The 23,572-nt window shown below is 43.2% G+C and overlaps 1 protein-coding gene across 1 annotated transcript in view; it reads right to left on the reverse strand.

The window, feature by feature from the left end:
* Nucleotides 1-2,684: 2,684 nt before the first annotated feature.
* Nucleotides 2,685-23,572, reverse strand: part of robo1 (roundabout guidance receptor 1) — a 127,537-nt gene continuing 106,649 nt past the window's right edge. Inside the window, exons 18-30 of the mRNA XM_022759747.1 lie at nucleotides 21,262-21,462; nucleotides 18,440-18,466; nucleotides 16,552-16,594; nucleotides 14,531-14,685; nucleotides 12,137-12,523; nucleotides 11,241-11,357; nucleotides 9,889-10,033; nucleotides 9,373-9,603; nucleotides 8,073-8,569; nucleotides 7,814-7,975; nucleotides 4,537-4,812; nucleotides 4,242-4,435; nucleotides 2,685-3,931 (exon numbers count right to left, since the gene is read on the reverse strand). Coding sequence (XP_022615468.1) covers nucleotides 3,917-3,931; nucleotides 4,242-4,435; nucleotides 4,537-4,812; nucleotides 7,814-7,975; nucleotides 8,073-8,569; nucleotides 9,373-9,603; nucleotides 9,889-10,033; nucleotides 11,241-11,357; nucleotides 12,137-12,523; nucleotides 14,531-14,685; nucleotides 16,552-16,594; nucleotides 18,440-18,466; nucleotides 21,262-21,462 — 2,450 coding nt within the window. The 3' untranslated portion in view covers nucleotides 2,685-3,916. The remainder of the gene's footprint in view (nucleotides 3,932-4,241; nucleotides 4,436-4,536; nucleotides 4,813-7,813; nucleotides 7,976-8,072; nucleotides 8,570-9,372; nucleotides 9,604-9,888; nucleotides 10,034-11,240; nucleotides 11,358-12,136; nucleotides 12,524-14,530; nucleotides 14,686-16,551; nucleotides 16,595-18,439; nucleotides 18,467-21,261; nucleotides 21,463-23,572) is intronic.

Raw genomic sequence — 23,572 nt, forward strand, 5'->3', positions numbered from 1 at the left:
GATGACGCCAAAGATATTCACTTTACAATCACAGGACAAAAAAAGCACTACAATTCATATATACTGTACATGCGTATACACTATAGATGCAGTAGTATACAATATAGGCTACTGTATTTTTCACACATGAAAAAACTTTCAAAGCGAGGGAGGGAAAATATAACGTTATAATAAATGCACACACGCGTCTTTTTCATCCCCCTTCCTCCAGTCTTCATGTTGCAGACATGCCTCTACACCTCATAGCACACAGGTAGAGTAACTGTAATGACCAGACCAAAGACCATCCAGCCTCATCTTGCATATTCATGCCGTTATGGGGTGAGTAACCCTGGCAGCCAGTGTATCCGCTTAATGTCCTTAATCACCTGCATCTCATTGTGGGGCCTGGACACACCTCCACTCATTAAAATGATGGATGGAGGCATAAGGGGATGCTCTCCCCTGTTCCAAATTTGTTCTTGTTTAGAAAGGTGCTTATTAGAGAACACCTGGGGGAATGAAGGGGGAAGGGAGCCCCATAAGCTGAGAGAGAGCCGAGGAGGGGGAGGAGGAGGAGGAGGAGGAGGAGAAGAGTGGGGATTCCGAGACCAGAGTTGTCATAGCTGAATCATTATAAAACCATTAGTGAATTATACTCATATATTTCTAATTTGTCTCTGTAAACATCAAATGACAACACAAATTAGATTCCTTGAATTTTAAAGATGACGCACGTATGCAGATGCTTAAAAAAAAAAATGCTGTATAGAAGGTTGTTTGGTTTGATTAGATTAATCCTATTCATTCCTGTATGCTTACATTGAAAAATTGTGATCAAATAACAAAATCAAATGAAAACACAAATTAAATGTCGTTCAACAGACCCTCTTTAAATTGTGGCCATAAATGAGTCTAGTGCACGTAGGATCTCTCGTCGCTCTGATGGCTTTCAGCAGAGGCCTCGGTGCGCTCGGTCTCATGAGGCTCCAGCATGTTGAGGTGGGCAGCACTCTTCATTAACTTGTAAAAACACGACTTCCATTCCGCTTCTTTGAGACTCCGGGAGGGTGTATAAAGGGGAGGAACCGTCTCTTTTTCTTCATCACTGATGTTTGAATAAGCCAGACAGACAGTGGTTGACATTAAAGACTCCCATAGGCCAGGTTATTGCCTCTGTGAGGACAAGCAGTAGGCAGGTTAGATGTAATAAACTGGAACAAATGTATTTCGGTCTCCAATTAGGATAAGTCGCTGTCCAGAGTCGCTCTGCGGAGATAATGTCATCTTCTGATTTTATGGATATTTTGTTTTGCCGCGTCAGCAGCCATCCCACCAGCTAGTGAGTGATGAGAAATAAGATGAGTACTGTATTCTCTCTCTTATGTAACCTCATTGAAGCCTCCTTACGTCTAATTGGCAGCAATCTAGGCCTGTCAAATTGAATATAATCCCTTCACCATTGGTTTTAGCCTCACTCTGGCTCCGGATGCCTTTACGGAATGACATGGGATGCTGATATTGTGAGTAATGGAGAACACGAATGGAATTGGCATTAGGTAATATATTTGAATAGCTACTGTACAGAACAGAAATGGCTGTTTAGCCTCTGAGCCGAGGATATTGATAGTTCCCTCCTTGATGGTGTTGTTGAAGTACATTGTGTCCTTTCGGGTGAGGCCAGCTCAGATGATTTCACATTAACATGCAATAGATGCAATGACATTGAGCTTTATTATGATGCTTTTCAATTATAGCTCTAATAAATATGTCAGTGAAATTGATTTATTACTTTTATGAATAATGTTTCCGATCTCCACAAATGTTAGTGTTGTGTACTTTTCACATGGTTAATAATAAAAGCTAAATCATCACAACTAGAAGTTGTTTTCATGTTTATACTAAAAAAAAAAAAAAAAAAAATCAATGTTGTGATGAAGTGATATAAACATATAAACTAGATCATTGATTACTTTTTTCTGATGTTTCAAGATGGTAATTGAGATGCCATTGGTGCAGGTACACATAATGAATTTATGACATGGCCACATCTATGTGTAACAGCTGCTCCAGTTGTTGCCGAAGCAACATAATTAGTGACATTGCGCGACTCCTTTGTCATTCCCTGAAGACTGGCAGAGCAGGCAGAAGTGTTTATACTGTATGTAAACATGTTATTAAGCATGTGTACATACATTTTTGGCTAAAGTGTGGTCATAGAAATGAGGCTCATTTTCCAGTTATTGATATTAATTAAAACAATGTTTAAGAACGGCTTTATAAATCCGATGAAAACGATGCCTCTACATGTTTGTGGATTGATCCACAGTAGAAAGTAGTCCGCGGAAAACGCTTGGTTATTCCAGTTTCAGTAATGTTTACTTAAACCACTTGTATCCAGCTGTTTAGAAAATTCACTTTCTTCAGATTCTATATTTGTAAACCCCTTTTAAACCTTTTTTTGAAGAATTGTGTCTTCAGTAGGAATGAATTGGCTTGGGGTTGAGTGCCACAGACAGGATAGGGAAATGGTAAAATACTGAGTGACGTGTTGTTTTGGCTTTTGGCTTTTTTTGTAGAATTTGTTGATATTAAAAAGAATTCACCCTTTTCTTTCAGAAAATGTTGACAAATGACCAAAGGAACATGTATAGTTTGAACTTTTTTAATCATCTTTTTTTTGTTTTTTTTTTTTTTAGTTCTTTTTACTTTTTTTGCTTTACGAAACAAATGTTTGCAGATGTCCTATGAATAAACAACAGCACCCTTTCTCCTTAAAAACAGGGATCCAGCACCCCTGTCTTATCAAGAAAAGAGACCCTTCTTGTCCAATAACAACCTCTCCAGATTCCCAAAGTGACACTTATTTCCTGTATTTGAAATTCGTTTAAGTGCATTAGTAGACAACATAACCGTTTCGATTAATGTGCAATAGCTGAGTTTATGGTCAATGCGAAAAGATATTTACATTGCAGCTATGACTCACATTAACTGTCTGTTTTATCACTTGAGCTAGCATCAGAACTGGAGAGGGAGACAATCACAACACAAGGAGTCTCCTTTCAAGCACGGCCTTCGTAAACAGCAACCTTTACCTACATCATTATCATCATCACCATCATCAGGATTAACTAGACTCTTTTGTCATACCTGTTTTCCGCCAGTAAGACAAAAAGGTTAATAGATAGAATGGTTTAAAATAAAGTTTAGTGATTGTGCTTTTAAAACCAAAGTAAAACAAATAACAAACATTGACGACAACACGAAACATAACAGTGCATTACAAAAAAAAACAACCAGAAAAGAAAAAAAAGAAAATTCCCAAAGTGGCACTTTCTCGGGGCAGCTAAATAATATTGCAATTTACAACATGAATGGAAATGATAAAATAATATTTATATTTACTGGCATAATAAAATTAGAATTTGCAAAATAAAACAAGGAAGACAAATTTGAGGTACCACAATGGGTAAAACAAGAGGACATCATGTATACACGTATATTTACAGTCCACCCCTGCTTGCAGCTATTTTATTACAGTAACATCTGACTGTATGGGCTCTCCAAAGTTCTTGTCAAGGCAAGCCGAGTCATGTCAATGACTGGAGCAAGATTTTCACTCCATATTGCATTGGAATTAAACATAAATATACTACTGCGTATTTTGTTTTGAATGCACCATTCTTTATCTTCAGACACGCTTTCCTTTTTTTTTTGTTGTTTTTCTTTTTCTTTTTTTTTCAAATGGACATAAAAAATGAATAGTTAGAAAAAAACCATTGGTCTGTTTTCCAGATGTAAAGAAACACTACTGATGTACAGTATGATGGCAGCCAACATGATGGTGAAATACTGAGATATTTAAAATTGTAAGAGAAACAATGGTGCTCCACTCTTGGAAAAATCAGGACAGTTCCTCCTTTGTCTCTTCTGTTCTTCAGCTTTCTACCATCTGGGTAAAAACACAAAAACAAACATTTTGGTTAGCATCCATTTTCCAGAACAAGAGCTCGACTGCTAAATCAGCCAATATTAGCTTTTTGTAGACAGATCAGTGTCAGTGTATATGCAAGCTGATAACAAGGAATTGCAGATTGCAGTGTTGTTCTCTGTTTATGTTAAAAACTAATTGGCATCAGCCAAAATATTTTCATTGGGTTTTTCTAAACTTCCAAATATCGATGTTGGGCTTTATTCATATGGTTATCTGCTACAGTCCGAGCTGTTGAGGCTGGCTTGCGTACTTGATTGACAGCCTGTACCTCTAGCTCTTCATCTCCTGGTTGTAAGGCCCCCGTGGTGATGAGGCCCATGTCTGCAGGGTTCCTGCGGCCTCCTTCTCCTCTCCGCCGGCCCCCTGAGCCCCTAGAGGACATGGAGCTGGAGGAGCTTGGATCTCGGGGGCTATTGACTGTGGGGAACTGTGGTCGGCTGTAGGGCAGAATGTCCTCTGAACCTTGGGACACAGACGAGTTGCAGAAGGAACTGAAACTTGCAGAATGAAAAATGCTGTACATGGCACTAAAGGATAGCTTCAAATTGTATTTGCTGTAGTACCTGCATGTTGGCGTGCCTTGCTGGCGATGCTGCCCTCGTGTCTATTCCCTTTCTCTCCATGAGCAGTCTTTTGTCTCTCCTGAGCGTCTCTGCGTTCAGATGAGCTGGTTCTGGGGTCCGAGCCCTCTCGGGCTCTATAGCCCCCTGTTCCTCCTCTCTTGTCTCGACCCTCACCTGCTTTGGGGGAAACCACTCCCCGGCCCTCAAGGGCTGCCTTGGAGGGATGTGTAGGGGACTTAAGCACTGCTGGAGGTGGGATGGGTGGAGGTGGGAGATCTGAAGGATAAACACAGGAAGTAAGAACACATTAACTGCTAACATCAAAGACCAGGGTTTAGATAATTGCACAAGACTGAGGAACAAGAATCTGTGTACTCTTGAAACTTTAGTGTGTATCATCTGTCTCACACCTGCAAGGTGATAGACAAACACAGCTGCAGTGTGTGTACATACACCCACATCTCTACACATGGCTGTGCTGAACGCAAACGCCTCCGAACTGACAGTAAACAGAACAGATGACATTAGACAGGCCGAATCTGACCACAGAGTTATGAGATTTGAGTGGGAAGAGGAAAAAGGGGAGCGTGACGGTCATCAGCTGGTTCTCTGACCTGCTCGACTTCCTTTGATAATGAATCAATGCTGCTTGTCCTTGAGCCATTATTCATATGATGCCAGCCAGTGGGCTGCCGAGCCTCACACACATCACACGGCCATCTAAACAAAACGCCAAGAAAGAAGCCTTGTGTGCCTGCGATCGATGGCTTTTCATCTTCTAATCAGCCTCCGACCTGAAGGATGGTTTTGTCGGCGGCCAGACCCATAATCCACAACGGATTAGAAAGTTAATAAAGGTAGCAAGTGCCAACTCACCTTTCTTGCTTCCCAATAGCTACCCTTACACTTTTAAGATTGTGCAACACTGGACTTTGTGAAGAATCAAAGCTTTTCTTTTTCATTTTTTTAATTCATGTTTTTTTTTTTACACATGGAAGGCTAATGGGGCAGGTGATGTCTTTGCTGAGTCTTGTTGGTGGAATCAGGCGGCTTCAATACACTTTTCTGATTATCCTCCACCTCCATCCACTCCTCCTGAATACAAAAGGGGGCCAGTCAATATCATACAGCAGAGAGGCGTCTGCAGTTTTTTAATATCTCTCTTGCCTCCTGAGTCCTGCCTCAGTCCGAGTCCGATCAATGCCACAGTCTGTGAGATATAGTTCACTACAAGGGAAGAGCGGGGTGCCTGTTAGATTTATGAGGAAATATCGTTGAGGACGGAGCTCAGGTCTGAAAAGTGTCTTGCCAAGAAGGGTGTACCGGAGGGCCTGGTGGTTAATTAGGCAGACAAGGCTGAGACAGATCAACAGACAGGAAAGGGTTAACAGAGAGGAGACAGACAAAGGCATTAGAGTCAAACGCAATATGAATCATGAGGGGAATATAACCTGGGTGTTTCCACAGCCACTGTGCAAACAAGTGAAATGAGTAAGTCAAAGAGGGGTAAAGGGTGGGGAAGGAGGGATGGCTCCCTTGCTGGTTCACCTGTTTTGCTGCCTTAACTGGTGTTTTTTCATGTACTTACAGTGGATAGTAGTTTGAGTATGGATTAGTTGGAAATGTAGAGAGACATAAAGCAAATTATAGAAATACATATTACGGTACAATGTGTATGAAGCAAACATCAGTGGTTTCTTTCTCCTCTGTCCTCCTTTACATTTCATTAAATCACCTTCCCTCACCTACCACCTCAGCACCAGTCCTCCAGACCACAGACGGCGCCATGCAGCGGTGGGGTGTATTGAGAGATGAGGGTGGGTTGGGGGTAGGGGCGGTGGGGGTGGGGGGGGCGAGGCAATAACCTCCAAATGAAAAACAATCCATTCAGATCAAATGCAATCAGCAGGAGGACTGATGGACAGACAGAGCTGCAGAGCTGTCAGTCCGCCCCCTCGCTGCTCAAACAAAGACGGAGGAGAGGGGAGCAGGGAGAAGAGGAGAGAGCGGAGAGGGATGGAGATCACTCCAAAGGGAGGGGCAGCGGATGGGGAAGAAGCCAGGATATAAGGCTGATGGCAGGGGGCGGAGGTTTGGGGGTGGGGTGGGGTTGGTGGGGTGTGGGTAGCGTTGGATTTTCTGCAGTGATATAGCTGGTCTGGCTCCTAGTGAGCTGGATATTAAATCTCCCTGTCAAGTGCTTCCAACACTCAAGGACACCTGACACTAAGAGGAGAGCCAGCTCTGGGACAGCACATATTGTCCACAGCAGAGTGAGCATGTGCACACAACTCACATATAGATACATTTTAAAAAAAGATCTTTCCACAGGGGAAAAAGCAGCTCTCCACTGGTAGGACGTGTGTTGTAAACAATGATCCTGTGAAGAGTTCATTTCTCTTTTCCTTAACAAGGCTAAAGCTTTTTGTGTACACCTGCTCCGATATTTAGCCCTCTGTTTGGTTTATGTTCGGTCCCAGCCGACTCAAAGGTGGCACTTCAGTATGAGCCTGAGCACCTGGATCAATTTCATTAGTGGCTAGAGTGGAGAGACATCCCAGTGTCAGCATAGCCAAACTGGGCAGAGCTCCCCTGAGACGACTCTCCCATCCTTCCCCTCCCTCCTACCCACCCATGGCCTTGGCCCCCAGCCCACCACTCGCCCGATCTGTTCAGCACTGATGCAGATTAGGAGTGATGCCATGTATGCATGTGCATAAAACACATGAAAGGAGATGATTAAAACTCTGGCTCACGGCACACCCGTACTCTGTGTCATTTACGGACACTACATTACAGTGAACTGCACTTTTCACATCCATATCTGCAGAGGGAATAGAGGGAGAGCCATTGATACAAACCTGGCCATCTGTGTAGTTGTGGGATAAACCTGACCCACGACTGCTGCTACACGTCTGTCTCTCTATCGGCGTGTTGGCTGCATTAAGTTGTTAATGTCTTTCACAGACAATCATGCACACCCCTGACTACTGACAGTTTCTGAAATAATGTTTTGAAGGTTTACCGTACAGAGTATTGAAAAAGAAATGTTTGTACCATGTGTACTTAGTTACTGTTCATGATCTAGTATCTATATTTGGTTAAAAACTAACCTCTAAGTAACCTTAGCTAACATTCTATTGTATAAAAAGAGGGCTCACATCATATTCATTATTTGGGTAGGAATCTACAAGAAACAACACGCATATTGAGCTAGCATGATTTTGAAAATTGATACTGTATTTTTTATAATACTGAGATGTAATCATATGTGTACCTTCATTATAGGCTTCACGTCGCTGGTTCCCCGGATGGCCTGCAGGATGCTGTTTCTGCTTTTTAGGAGGCCTCCTGTGTACAGCTGCCATACTCATGTTACTGTCTGTAGACACCGGGCTGCCAGGACGGTGGCCTGATGGGTTTATTTGGTATTTTCGTGCTGATAAAAGAAACACAGGAATAGTTTGCTTTTTCCATTTCCTCAGAATTCCTGCAACAACATTTCTTGCGGATGTGGCCGACTTCATAAAACCTACCTGAAGCTCCTCCGACGTCCTGGCCCTGTGTGTTGGGGTACTTGGCCACCCTGAGGCCTGAATACTCTGCAGCTGCAGCAACCGCTTGAGCAAAGTCGGCATCAGTGAAGAAGGATCCGTCTGACGAGCTGACTGCACTGGACCTCCCTGAAGAGACATTATCCTCTTCAGAGGCCGACCCCCATCCGTTGATCATGGAGCCAGTCACTGAGCTCTCCAGGTCGCCCATGCTGGATGCAGGCGTTTGCTCGAGCCCTCGTAGCAGCAACCTTCGCGGGTGCATCTGGGGATGGTGGGGGTGTGTGTGGGGGTGGGTGTGGTGGTAGTGCATCTTGGCCACCTCTGCATCTGTCTCGTCACCCTCCTCTTCTTCCTCCAATATATCGTCCTCCTCCTCCATACCGTCAGTGTCCAAGGCCAATGGGCTGGTCATGTACCCATATGTGTGTGAAGGAGAGAGGGGCCTCGGAGGGGGTGGGGGGCTCACAGCGTGGCGCCTGCAAAAAGTAAGAAACACACGGTATCAGAATCCCATCAAATGTAGAATATTTTCAGACAAATTAGACATAAAAACAGAAATTGATTCACCTGCCTGTTATCAAAAGGAGCACGCTGCAGATTTGACATGTTTTACAAAATAAACTATACTGTAAATAACATGCACTAATGTTTAATTAATGTGTATTAATGCTAACGATTTTGAATGAAGTACACCACCACATTATGTTCAATATTTGACAGTTTACAACTATATTATCCTGAAATTGGACCAAGAAAATAAGCAATAAGAAAACAGAAATGCCAACAATGATGTGGGTTGGATAGTTAAAATGACTTCTGTAAGCAGTTCAATCCTAAATTTATGATTTTTTCCTGCTACAGCAGGAGCTCATCACCAAGCGATGCTAATATAACTTAGACAAAAAAATAAATGGACAGAATTTTGACTGAGATGTATTACTTATTTCAAACGACTTTCAAATTGCTAGAAGTTGATTTTCATGCTGTACTGAAATGAACTGAAACAAATGGCTCCCTGGGAGGTAACAAATCAATCTAAAAGCTAAGATATGCTTTTGAAAAATGGCCGACAGAATATACAGAATTTAGAATTAATGGGCTACAACATGGAGAACGTTTTTGAATTTTAAACAGATTGAAGATCTTGTCTCTCTGTAAGGATTTAAATAATACATATATCTCATCAACATCTTAACTGGAGATGTGGCTGAGCACTCTTCATTTTCTACTTGTTGTATGCTTGTATCCTAGTAAAGCATTTGATGTCATGCAGGTGTACCTGCGTTCATGGCTGTCAGGCGCGTCCTGGAGCATCGGTTGCATCTCTTCCTGGGGTGAAGGGGTGAGGGTGGCTGTGGACTGGTGACTGTAAGAAACAGCGGCAGGGGAGGACGCTGCCCCTCGGATGGGAGGAGTGGGGCCCCTCTCCATCTCCTCTTCCTCCTCCAGCTCATCAGGCTGCAGGTACATGTGAGAGGGGGGCATGGGGCACTGCATGTCTGGGTCACAGCTGCCGACAGAGAGAAACAAGCCTTGTTACCTTCACATCACTCACTAAAAAATATGAATGTTTATATACTGAAGCCAGAAAAACATGCACTTAATATTCATGCTATCTGTCTATCAAGGTTTGACATGAACCTAGCACTAATAGATAGAAAACCCTTAAGGCAAATACTTGCAATGAATATGAGAAACAGTGGAAAAGGCAGGAAGAATGAACTAGTGTTTAAAAACAGTGTGTGCATGCCTGTCAGATTGTCTGTGTCTTTTTGTCTGCGCAGACATGTCCCACCTTTCTTCCATTGATAGAGAGTACTCCTCTGCGTTCCGACTCGGGGGTGGGTTTGCAGGGGGAGGGGGCAGCAGGTCAGCCCAATTCATTGTGCTCTGTTTGGGTAGTTTGGGGGTGCGCATTCCCTTCTTTTGACCCTGACTCCCTGCTTAAAAAAAATGGGGAAGAAAAAGCACTCCATCAGTCACAAGACACCTGCAGACACATACTTATATTCTCCCCGTCTCTGAAAAACACATCAATTATTAATGTCGAAGAAATCTCAAGTTAATGAGCAAGGATATGACAGCAGATAAAATGCATTAACTAGACTGGCTGACAAAGAAAAGATCGTTTTACACGTCAGAGTGACAAGGCTAATGCAGCCCTCCACTTTATGCAAGTGTGCACACATACCTCTAAGTTATTAAATGATGGAAAATACTATAAACCACAGTAATTTCCTTACAGTGGTATTAACCAGTACCAAGAGAAAAGGTGGGAAGAAAACAGGCAGAAAAAGATCCAATTAATACCAAACTATTAGAATCGTGAACCAATGAGCTGTGAGGTGCAGCGAGCACTAAAGCCTTCTCCTTAATGGCTTGAACTTCAAACGCAATATAAGAATGGATACATGGCATTAAGGTAGCAGTGTTGCATGCCGTCTGCAATGTGTTATCATTTGTCCTTGTCCACAGACAGACATTGAGGCCCTGATGAAATTAGGCTGCTCCGTTCTTGAATTAAAGTAAAGCCAATTAACGGAAGCAATGCAAAAATAAGCAAGGACAAACACAGGAATGAAGTAGAAAGCAGGAAAACAAAAAAACAAAATAAAAAAAAAAAAAAAACCCCAAAACAACAAGGAAGTTCTTTTTTATCTAAATTGCTTTAAACATCTCTTGGATGACATTGCACCCAGAAAACAAAAGACTCAAGCAAACGCCTAGCATGGTGCTCATGCCTTTGTTAGGAGGCATTGTTGTCAGTTTCCTCTTCTCCTTTCATTCAGCAATTTTCCACTTTCCGAAGGCATCTCCCTTTCAATTTCTCCTCAAAATAAGCTGACATGGAAATTAATCAAATTACCATTTTAAAGCAACCATTATTAGTGTCTCAAAGTGATTTATTGCTTTTGAGGAAAACTGGGATTTTCAAATGGAGCTGGGGGGGTGTATGTGATTATATGGTTCACAACTATAATAAGCTGGGAAAATACATTGGCAGTTAAATTGAAAAGAGCAAAAAAAAAAAAAAAAAAAAAAAAAAAAAAATTGAGAATAAATCTCCTAACAGGGAGAAAAAAGTTTTTGGATATGTTGTCTTTCCTGCAACTAGTCTCATTGTCCTTTATGCCCCAACCCTCTTACCGGAGGTACTGCTGCTGCCTCGGTCAGAGCTGTTATACGAGCCCCCAGTATGGCTGTCATGGGTCTGGTTGTAGGGGATGGTGGCTGGCATAGGGCTGTCACCTCCTCTGTAGCGGTCTGACGGTGGGCAGAGTGGGAGTGTATTGTTAGTGTGGCCCCGGGCAGACGTCTTGCAAACTCAAAAACATTCAAGCAAAGCAACCACTTGGTAATGAACAAGGGAATGAGGAACCAGCATTTGATTAGCAGCACAAAACCATTTCACAGTGGAAATATGAAAATGTGTATACCATGAAATGACATTACACTGAGCTCAGTGTTCAGTGTTACACATGACAAAAGCCGTGCACTTCATGCTTTACAATTTTTCAGGTGAGTATGTGAACACATGCAACGTCTGCAGGAAAGTCTCAAAACTATCACACCAGATGTGGTTCCTTTCTGCAGGTCCAACAAGGTGATGATAGCTTTGTTCAAAGCATCTAAAGAGCCAAAAATTATCTTTGTCTTGCCTTTAGAAATCTGACACCAAAGATAAACCTTCACACCTGCCTTCATCACAAAAAGACAAACCAGATACTGTACGACGACAGCAATTCAAGCGTGGCTCACATTTAGCGGCAAAGATTATACATGATTGCTTGAAGGGTGATGAGGGGTTACATGAATGCCATACAGACAGGCAGAAAGAAAGAGTGATGACGCCTATGTTGACTTCAAAAGGAGCGAGACAGAACCAAGGAAAATATGAGCATGAAACTCTTCTACAGGCGCCCACAGTGAAGCGGAAAGAGCCGGGAGAGGAGAGGACAGAGGGGGGAAAAATGAAGCGGAGGAAGATCATGGCTCGGAGTTGACCTCTTTAACCATGGCTGTTGGGTATTCCACACACTCACCCTTGTTCAGCTTGTTTTGCTCCATGATGATGTACTGCAGCTGGGAGCCCATTTCCTGTTTCTGCTGCTGGACCGAGGTGGGCTTCCAGCAGTGTTTCTCATTCACCTCCCCTCCACCCCCGGGTCCGCCTCCGCTCCCTCCGGTTCCTCTGTCTGAGTTTATATTGTTGCCCATGATGGAGGACTGGATGAGCTGGGTGGTGGCGTACGGTGTCGGCTGGCCTCCCGGACCCACAAAGCGTCCGTCTTTCAGGTTGGGGCTGTTGAAGGTCTTCATCTCATTGATCTTGTTGGACAGGTCTACATCTCCGTAGACTCCCGACTCTGGCACCATGAGGTTGGTCTGCTTGTTTTCCATCTGGTTGTTATAATTGGCGATGCAGTCGGCTGGAGAACATGAGCAGGGTGTTTAATGAATCTCGTCTACTGCTGATCAGCTTTGCAGCAGTATGCCAGTTTGCTAAAAGCTTTGAAACAATAGGGCATCGTCTGACCTACAGGGCTGAAAGTATTTATCTGACGAAAGAAAGAAACATTTACATATTCACGTCAAGCTTTTGAGAGATCACTGTGCCCACCAGAGAGAGAGAGAGATCTCTATTTCCATTTAAAGTCTCAGTTGTGTTTGGGAAATGAAGATCTAGTTAAGGTGAGTGACACAGGTGGTATTACACCTCCCTCGCTCAGTCTCTTCCCAGCCTCACCCGTGACTCAATGTGGGTGTCATCTCTGTTCTTTTCCATCTGACGGTGGGAACGTCTTTGCTCATTGAGAGGGACAGAGAGACATGTCTGTATCAAAGACCTGGAATGAGGCACGCAGTAAAAGCACAGCTCCACTGACAGATCCAATTTTCCCTGGCTCATAAAATATTCAAATCCTCCAGCAGATCTGAGAGCCAGCCTTGCGGTAAATACCAAGGACGGCCATAGGTGCACGCTTGCTCGTGCCATGCGCCTCACGTTTCAGCTGCGTGGAACAGCTCGACACTTCAATGCTTGATCTGTGAAAGCGCCCCTATGGCTGAGATAAAGGGACATTAACTCCTATTTCTTTGCTCTGTCACCTAGTCAGTGATCCTCTTAATGTTCACAGAGTTTAGGTTTGGCACACACACAAAGCATGCGTCTGGCAAGCTCCTTAGTGTCATACAGCGGGGTGTCATGCGAGGAGTGAGGGTTGCCTTTAGCCTGTTATTCCCTGTTAAACATCTCACACCATGTTAAGGTAGAGTTAAACACTTCAGCCTCAGAAGGGTGATTAGCACAGAGAAAAAACTCAACTTGATGACTATAAAGTCTACAAAATGAATTATTAATCCTCATTGGGAGAGGTCTGAGGCAAGGAGAAACTATTGAATGGCTGGATGGATATTAGGCCGAACAGCTGGATAGGAATTATGAGCTGCCCTTAAAGGCATAGTCCCAAAGTGCATAATTTAGAACATAAAGCATTTCATTGCAGTCCAAGTTTCCATGGATAGGTTTTTAAAAAAAAAAAAAAAAGACTTTCATGGCTGAAAATTAATAACATTAAGTCCTGTGTCATCCACACTGAAGTTTTTGGCTTCAAGTTTTGCTCCGTTCTCTGTTCAGATAGGTCACTGTGTGCCTGAGTGTGTGTATATACTCAGTAGTGTATATTGTATAGCAGTAGCGTATATGCTTTTGAGGCCAAATGTGCTCCCTTTTGTTGACATTTGTAGTAGTGCTGAATAAACTAAAAGGCCACCTGGAGGTGTTCCATACATCTCTTCCCTTTTTTTCCCTCTCCACCTACCCTACTTAACTTTATCTCATTCACACTCTCTCCCTGCATCCAAACATCTCTGCGTATGTTTTAGCATATACTTAGTCTTCATCACTCCTTTCTTTTCTTTCATCTGGTCTACCAGGTGCACCTCTCTCTATCATTCTCTCTTTCTTTCTTCCTCTGCTTCTGGCCACCGTCTGCAGTCCAGCCTTGACCTCTTCGCCCGCTACACATTTCTTAAATAACTGAGCACTTAGGGGAAATTACATTACCGGCTATAACAACAGTATGGAAATCAGCAGAGCAATTCGATTAGCAACAGAGTAGGGCCATAAGCCCCTCTCAGTGTGCTCCTTTTATTTCCTGCCTAAAACAGCTCTACTTTAACCTCAGATAAATCAAACACACAAGCACACAGCCACTCTTAATCCTAATATTTCTCCAGGTTTTTCTCGTGGAGACCTACAGAAAGGAGAGATACACAGAACAACTCTCCAGGGAGCTAACCCAGATATCAGATTTTACTTCCTTTTGCACTGTGGATTCCCCCAGCGCCTATATTTCTTATCTCTACAGTTATTTTGTCAAGGACTGCATCATTGCCTTTGGGGGGAGTGTTTATTTTGGTTGTTGCCTACATACCTGGTCGGCTGTACGTCGCCAAGTTGCTGTCGCTGTTGCCATTGCCTGCAGTGCAGCAGTTGATGCTGCAGTCGTTGTGGTTGGAGCAGGAGTTCGGCCATGTGTCAGCCAGCCAGGGCTGAGTGGCAGATTCCCCAATGTTTAGCAAACCAGGCCTGGTTAAAAAAAAAAAAAATGGGGCCAAATGGTTAACAATAGTAAGAGACTAAGCCAACACCACAGTGACATTTATGTGAATGAACTGAAACACCCACAGTAACACAATATTTGAAAGAGAAGATTATGTGGAGTTTATTTATCCAGCAGCTGAGAATAGAAAAACTAGAAATCCGGCTTTAGTACTTTTGGTTATTTGGCCACACACACACACACACACACACACACATACAATACATACACACAAACACACACGCACACACACACACACACAGGCCCATGGAGCACATTAGAAAAAAAGCCCAGCTAAATAGATTGTGTGTGCTTGACTTGCCCACAGCCGATGACACTTTCCCTGAGCCCTCGTGAGCATTAGCGATCCGCCTGGATTAGACAGCCAGATAAAATTCACTCCCAATGTTGCGAAATGCGCGTCCTGAACAGGCAGTGAACCAAAAAACTCTCCCAGAGTAGATTCCATGGTGTCACACAACATCTCTATCATTTTAAAAAAAGTTTTTTTTTTTTTTTTCTATGGAAGGAAAGAAGAGAAACTCGAGCAGAAGAAAAACCCATGCGGACCAGTCTTTCACATCATCGTCTGGCTATCCATCTCCATTGTTTCCATGTCTTGCTCCTGTTTCTCCGGCTTTAATCCCAACACAATACAAGATCACTTGTTCAACAGGATTCTACTGTACAACCTGACCTCAGGCCAAACACTGAGCTTTAAAAGAGCTGAGAATAAATAGCTTCCTATTGCTCATGAAATGAATCAATCTAACATGTAAAGAGAAGTCAGACTACTCTAGCAGTGCCATACATTGTTTCAGTATTCAAATCTCCACAGAATGACTCCAGTTTGCATTTCCCAACACTGAATTTGCATTGAATTACGTTTGCTCGTTCCCACTCAAATGACTCATTTCTTGGATTCATTTTGGGTAATGAACACATTTGTCTTGTACAGCCAAATACAATCTCACAATAGCTCCTCAATCACCCCGGCAGTTGTATGTTGATATTAAATGGCCATTGTCTTTGTGCAGAGCTGACACAGCCATGCTGCATATGGGATTCAATCATAGAACTGGATAATATAATGAATATGGATTTAGTGCTGATGGCTTCAAGCTAACTATTCATTAACACATGAACAACACACACACACACACACACACACACACACACACACACACACACACACACACACACACACGTAAACGTACTGTACAACAATGTGTACATTTTGTATTCTTAGTAAAGCGAGGGCAACAAATAAATATACATTTCCTCCCTTCCCTTTTTTTGTCTACTCAGTTCTCTGTTGTATGAAAACGTGCCAAACGCCATCCAGCGGAAATACAAATGAGTGTTAGCAAGTTGAAGCAGTGTTTGCCCAGTCTGGTTCTGTACAGTCTCACTGTTTGTGCACAATGCACCATTCCACAACATGAAGAAGTGTGTTGTTGTTGTTGTTGTTGCTATGTGTGTGCATGTATCTCCATTATATATGAGTTTTACGGTGATGCTACGGCACAGCCTTGTGGCTGGATGTGGCTCTCCACTATATGGGATGGGAATGGGCTCCTGGCAGACTATAGGGCTTTGTTCCTGTTTGTATCATACTTAATGCACCTCCTTTACAGCTCCTCAGCTCTCTGCTGCTTTTAGAAAGGCACAGCACTCCCCCTAGTGTTCGTCTACCAAAAGTACACCTGCCCAACCCTACGCATCTATTCAAGAGATTTAACATCCCTTTGTATCTGTGATTTCTATGTGTAATAAATTCCCCAAAATGTGTTAAATATTTGAAATATATTAAATATTTGAATATTTTTAAAAAACAATAAATGAACTCTTACCTTCCAGCGCTGCTTACACCTTCCCCACCTCTCTGATATGCCACTGAAAACAGAGAAAATAATGAGTTTCAAACATTATTTCACGACTGTTACCACTGTCATCACATCACCATCTTTGCCATTGTCATTCAAGGTCAACACAAAATTATTCATTTCATTCTGAATCGTCAGGTTTGCGAGCGATGATGGGAATGGATTCTTTTTATGAACGTGTGTGTGTGTGTGTGTGTGTGTGTGTGTGTGTGTGTTATTGTATCTGTTCAAGTGAGAATGTGCGTGAATGTGTGTGGCATCATTTCGGCTGAGTCACACAAACAGCAACAGGAGCAGGAGGAGGATGTGTAAGAGGCTTATGAAGAACAGAGAGGCAGAGCTCTTTGGTTGTCTGGCTCGGGTTCAGTGCGTTTGAAGCTCCGTGTGCTGCAAGTTGGACTCTTTCAAGGAGCTCTAAGCTGCCGGTGTGTGAAGGGGAGATAAACTTCCAATTTTAATTACAATCTCTTCCCTGAGAGGAGAGATGGTGGAAGAGGGGTAGGTAGGGCCTTAGCCATGTCGATTCCCCGTCTCTTTTTCAAAACAGGAAGTGTGGTTTTGGCCTCTGCATGTAGCCAGAGGAGCTCTTAGATTAACTGTCTTTAATGCAAAGTATCACAAACTAGTTCTAGATTAAAATCAGCATAATTCCCTTTTACATCCTGGTTTTACACTGGGTACCAGGGCAAGGATTTTCTTCTTAAAGAGACAGAAACCTAGCAAGCAAGGAGTGTGTTTCGCCTTAAAGAGTTCCAGCAGGTCATGCAACAATCTTGCAACTGCAAAATTATTCGACCTGATTGCAAGCCTCAGGGCAGGCGGAAACAACACTGCTACTGTTAAGGTACAATCTCTGCACAGATGAGATCAGTCAGTGTAACCACAAACACATACTGTACAGTATTGTCTCTCTCCCTTTTACTTTCCTCTCACCCATTCACTGTTTCACAATTGCCACTGCACTAAGCCCTGCCAACACTGCTGACACACCTCTGGGGAACAAAGAATTTCAGGCGGATGAAAAGTCCAGGAGTAGAAGAAAAAGGAGGAGAGGACTGTAAACACAAACTCGCAAGGAGACAACGATAGAGAGGCGCAGAGAGAGCTTTTCTTTTATCTGTTTTACGCTGTGCCACTTCAGTTCACAGATAACCTTCTTAGCTCTGCTGCCGCTCGCCTATCTAATTGGTGTGTTGGGAGTGCTGGTGGTGTGTCATTCTCTTAAATCCCATCTGAAGTTGCCAGCAGCCCTTTGATCAAGTTACCACTAGTTTTAACAGCTTCTCAGTAGTGTGGCCTTCTTGTCTTTGAGCATTATGTTCTGACACGACACAAACATTTGGTGAAACATTTATTTCTAAACGGTGCCAATGATTGGCTCCTTTTATTGATACGCATCAAGAGCCCCTCTTCTTCTCTACAGTCAAGAGCCCCTTTTATACAGCCTGTTCAAGGCAAGAATGTTGCACCTTTATTCCACCTCGCCATTCTGGATAAAAGGTACAAACACAGTTGTTGTTGAAGCAATAAGCTGGCAGCAGAGCCACATCTATGTTTGTGTATAAGGGAGAACTGGCATGGCAGGACAGATGCTGATGGTCTATCTATAAAAGCAGCTTTATACCCGCGTTGTTTGATTCAGTATAAACAAACAAAGCCGATATGATGACGGGTCTTCTTAACGGCAATATGGCAGGATCTCTGTTTCAAAGAGGCTAATCACTCTGAGATGGCTGGCCATTAAAGGTAGTGTTCCACAAACGTAGTGACAAGGCTGCTGCACAAGCAGAGAGACTGAATAAAAACAGATTGCTTACTGTATGTAGTGCAAAAAAAAAAAAAAATCAGTGCTTACCTGTTGGTGTGAAAGTAAAGGACGGCACTGTTGGGACAGAAAAAAGGAAATAAAATCATTATTGTGCATCTGTACTGTCTCGAATCAGTTCCTGTGAGATGATTTTTATGCTTCATCACCACATAACTCCTGGTAAAGTACATAAATCCATAAAATGTATTTTAGACTGTATTCTCATGCTTCTTGCTGCCCTTAAGTCTTTGATCCCCTCAGACATCCCTGGACCCTGACTGGGGGAAAGCGAGTGTTGAACCAGCTGCTGGTTCAAATCCTGGCCCAGACTGTCAGAGGCCCCGCTGGGTGGGGGTCACACACCAGAGAGATGTCTGTTGCTATCTGTAACACTCACATCATCACCCACACAGCTCAATTACTCACACTCCTGCATGGATGGGCTCCTTTTGCAAAAACATCAACCTACTCCAGGTTGATTTAGAGTTTGTATCTTCTATAAAAATGTACTTTGTTTTTGCTCTCTTTGAAAAATGTAATACTATTTGCAGTTGATGCAATATTGTACTATGTTGGTAGTCATCCAGAGCAATGTTTTACTTTTGACATCTGCCTTTTAAGCCTAAAACTGCTTCTGAGAGAAACATCTGAGAAGACAGACGCCACTTTTGTCACATTTTCATTTCCCCAAACAGTTAATTCATACAGTTCCTGCGCCAATAAATATCATTTAAATGCCACAATCCTCTTGCCCTGTTTGAATCTCTCCTCTTGGTGCTCAAAGAAGTGTAAAGATTTGAGGAGTTGAATGTCTTTTATCTGTTTGGTGAATGCCTTTGAAGAGGAGACACTACCACTTGGTAGGCAAAACAGTCAGTGAGAAATGTGAACGTGACTGAAATATATAAATCAGCTTCCTCTTCTGTCACAGGCCTGTCACAGACGCTCAGTCCCAGGCTAGATGAAGCTGTAACTGAGCTATGACTTTGATGAATAATTATGTGGTTGCTACAGTCTTGCTTCTTCCTCTTCTTTTTTCTTTAGCTGATTTGTTTGGACACCGTGAGGTTTGTACAATTGGAGAAATACGAAAAAATAAGAAAAAGCTATTTGACTTTTTTTTTTTTCTTTTGAGTTGACAAATTGAAATATGTAATCTATTAGGAGACAACACTGCAGCACACAGACGTACACATTCAGTCCCGATCCAACCTATTTCACCCTGAGTGCAGATTGTTGCTTCATGTGGTTGCAATTATACTCTTTTCAAAACATTCTTAGTTACCAGTTCCAACAAAGACCGTGGCCTCTTGTGGTCTGGAGACGCGAGGAGGGAGAAGAAAGGGGGGAGCGTGACTGCCTACTGTGCCCCTGAAGAGCCTTTTGAGTTTATGTGAGTAAACATCAACACAGAGAATCACACAGGGCCGGAGGGTAATCTCAGCCTACACAGTATCGTCGTGTACCGCCTGGCCACAGATCATTACTGCACTAATGGAGCGTTAGAAGTTACTTCTTCTGTCTCAACACATTCCCTCTGAATGACCTCTGTTTTTAAGAACACAGGCGATGTTTAATAATGTTTATGAGGGTGTTACCTTGGATGAAGATGTCTCAGATTGCATGCGTATCATTGCTTCACATAGCGGAACTGAAATGTTATCTTGACAGTGTTTTCAAGGTAATCTATGTCATAATGGAAAAAAACGAATCAGTTCAGTTGACCATTATAATCCACACAGGTATTTCTAAAAGACCGCAGAGCCTAAAGAAAAGCTTAGCTGTGGTGTCTCTTACTTTCACATGACTCACAGTTCCCACTATCAACGGGAAGTGCAGTGGATTCAGAACATGGATGACGTTTGTTTTCTGTGTGACAGCCCCAGATTAGCCACAGCTATATCAGTCCATTGTCTGTCTGTGTGTGTTTCAAGGTTGAAGGTGGATCTCCTCTAACCCTGGTAGTCAGCAGTAAACCTGAGCCCAGAAGTGGGGATGGGCGCAGGTAGCGCCCACAGGCAGCAGCTGCACAGCCCAAGGCCACACATTAAGCCCGCCTACATATAAATGAGACTCAGAAAGAAAGGCTAATAGCTCTCTCTATACTCTAACTATTGTGGGCAGAGGTTGGGCATGTCATGAACCCTGTCACTTCCACTCAAGCCATGTACAAACCCACTGGGTTACGCTGTGGAGGCTCTAGGAGGGTTGCACCGCAGCCCAAACACCCAAGGGCTGGGATTTTAGAGATTTTTGAGAACACGGTAAAATGAAGCTATGAACAGAATTTCTAAATGTTCAACTCCTTCATATCTAAAGGTCTCTCTCTGATAGGACAGCAAGATTACTTCAAGCATGTGAAAATGTCAGTGTGTCCTTGATAAAGACGCCGAGGCATTTTCTGTTTCCAGTCAGACGGGAGTTGCTAAAAGGGGAGTTGTTGGACCTCAAAATATACTTCACTGGAAACACTCTTCTTCACACGTCCTTGCAGAATCAGCACGACAGAAGTATGAAAAAGAAATAAAAGACGTCTTCATGCAGCAATCTCAGTGGGAGCTCACATCACATCTTAAAGTACTCTACTGCAGAGTACTTTCAGTTAGACTTCACCCAGAGTGCTCTACAAAGACATCTCTCTGTGTGCGACAGGGAGGATGTGAAGGAGGGTTGGCAGCATTTTGAATGAAGAAAAGGGAGAGCACTGGATTGAAACATGAGTGAACACACTAATAAATACTGCACTGCATTTTCTGCCGCACATTTTGTAAGCGAGAATACCTCTTGCAACCTCAAACCAGCGCAGGAAATTTAGAATTCCAAGCGGACCGAGTTCCTGATGGTGTTAAATGTTGCGCGCGTGTACTGACCTTTGCGTATGCCTGCATAGCTGCTGGAGAGGCCGTTCCTTTTCTTTCGGTGTCTGTACAGCCAGATACTGAAGACCATGAGGATGATCCAGCAAGCAGCTCCTATGCCTGCTATAAAGGCCGGCTGCTTGACCACATCTGAGATCTGCTGGGACAGGGGGTTCTCCGGGGCCTCGGTCTCTGTCATTCGCCCAGATGAATCTGAGGATGAGGGATTGGGGAATGATGGGAGGAGATGTGAGAGAATGATTAAAAATGATTTAAAAAAAAAAAAAAAAAAAGATTCAGTTGGTGTGTAGCACAAGTGAAATGAAGCGAGTTAGGAATGTGTAACCAGGGGAGAGAAGAGGAAGAGAAAAAAAAAAAATTTAAACCTAAAACTCAAACCAAGTGGAAAAGCCTGAAATAGGGAAAATTTATCTAAAATAAATGGAGTTAAAACAGTACATAGCTATGAACATTCCTTCTTCCTCTCGCACAAAAAGAGTCTTCATTTCAGTGGGTGTGTGTGAGGCTGGCTTGTGAAAACGGGAGTCCTTTCTCTCTATTATTCAGAAGGCTTTCATCACAAATCTCATACAACAATGGCGAGCGGACGAGAGCAACCAAAGACGTTCAAACGGAGCCTGTGCACCACGCCAGCCTGATGGAGCCAGATAGCAAAACACAGAGAGGCGTCATTTACACTGAGCGATGCTGGTTTCACAATCATATGAATAAATCCAGCGAGATCATCCTCAAATACAGACGCCACAGTAATTAGCAAACTGAGACGCGTCTGTGAAAAGCTGAGGTGTAAATGCCTTGAAGCTGTTCCTACTGTGAGATGCAGTGCACAGGCACCGTCTGTACGGCTGCTCACAAACAACCCGCTCTCGGTCTGTTTTTCTCATCTGTCTATTCTCTCTGTGCTTTTCCCTCACGCGTGATACATGAAAGACTTCTCTGGGACGCCCCACCCCCTCGCCTCACTCCCCCCACCGCCCCCACCCTCGCCTTATCTGAAGTTTCTTCATGTTCGTGTTACTTTGTCTTCATCCCTTTTTCTCAAGTCTTTCATGTTGTAGCCACTCTCCTCTATCAACCCTCTAAGCCGGAGGCGGAAACACTTCCCCAAAGAAGCCAGCGCCACGCCTCCATCCCTCCATATCCTTCTGTCTGTCTTTGTCTCAGCCACTCAGTCCATGTCTCCATTCGGGTTTGCCTCTCTTCTCACTTCTCTGTCTTCTCAATTTGTGGCTCTGTCTGGCCCAGTGAACGGAGCATTGCCAATGTGACTAAGCAGCCCACAAGGGACTGCACAGGTATCTAGGCTGGGATGACGCATGCAAGCTCAGAGTGTGACAAATGCATTTGGGTGAAGCGCTGGTCCCCGAGGCACATTGTTCCACTCCAGTGTTGGAACATGGCAACAATCACCACAGGAACTCTTCAAGTGAGAGAAATTGTATCAGTCACAGCCGATGCTTCTTCATGCCCATCCCAGCCCACTCAATCACACATTTAAAACCAGATGGAGTTTTCTCTGTCTCTCTCTCTCTCCCTCTCTCTCTCTCTCTTTCTGCCTCATCCTGGTATTCATGTGTTTTCCATCCCTCTCCTGAGTAGGCCAGCTCAGAGCTTTGGGGAATAAAAACTGACAAAATATCTCAAAATATCTGTCTGTCTAGACAAAAAGGACAAAAAAAAAAAAAAAAAAAAAAAAAACCAACCAAGAAGTAAATTACAACAACTAGCCCCAGTGCAGTCTACACTGTGGTTCTTAGTATTAATAACATGTCATGCTTGTGCCCAGAGTGCAGGATTCATTATTGCCTTTGTTGTTCGAAGCGAAACAGAGACAGAGAACATTGCATCCTCGAGTAGAGAATGGAGCAGGGTGGGGCAGCCAGCGCAACAGCTCTGCCACACAGGAATTTAATGCGCCCGTGTTGATCGCACTGCCAGCGACCGAACCTAAAAGCCATTCAAGAGTGCACAGAAACTATAAAAGTTCCCTGTCATTCAAACTCATCACACTCTTCCGTGGCAACTTTGATGATGTTTGTGTAGCGGTAATCACTTCAATTACAGTTCTGAGGTATCGCTGTTAATCTTGAAAAGAAAAGCAGGCAGAGGCTTGAAGGACAGGAATTACATAATTGCCTGTTTACTTGGCAAAAAGTCTTATTTCTGAAAACCTCTTAATTTTAGATGACTGGATTAATGTAGGCAATTGGTGATTGATGGTTCTGTGTGGAAGGATTACCAGAGGACAACACACACCGGAACACAGCAAATATATCCACCAGAGGGAAAACAAAATGATTAT

This window comes from Seriola dumerili, unplaced genomic scaffold, assembly GCF_002260705.1.
Source record: "Seriola dumerili isolate Sdu_G_001 unplaced genomic scaffold, Sdu_1.0 BDQW01000330.1, whole genome shotgun sequence".
NCBI classification, from domain to species: Eukaryota; Metazoa; Chordata; class Actinopteri; order Carangiformes; family Carangidae; genus Seriola; species Seriola dumerili.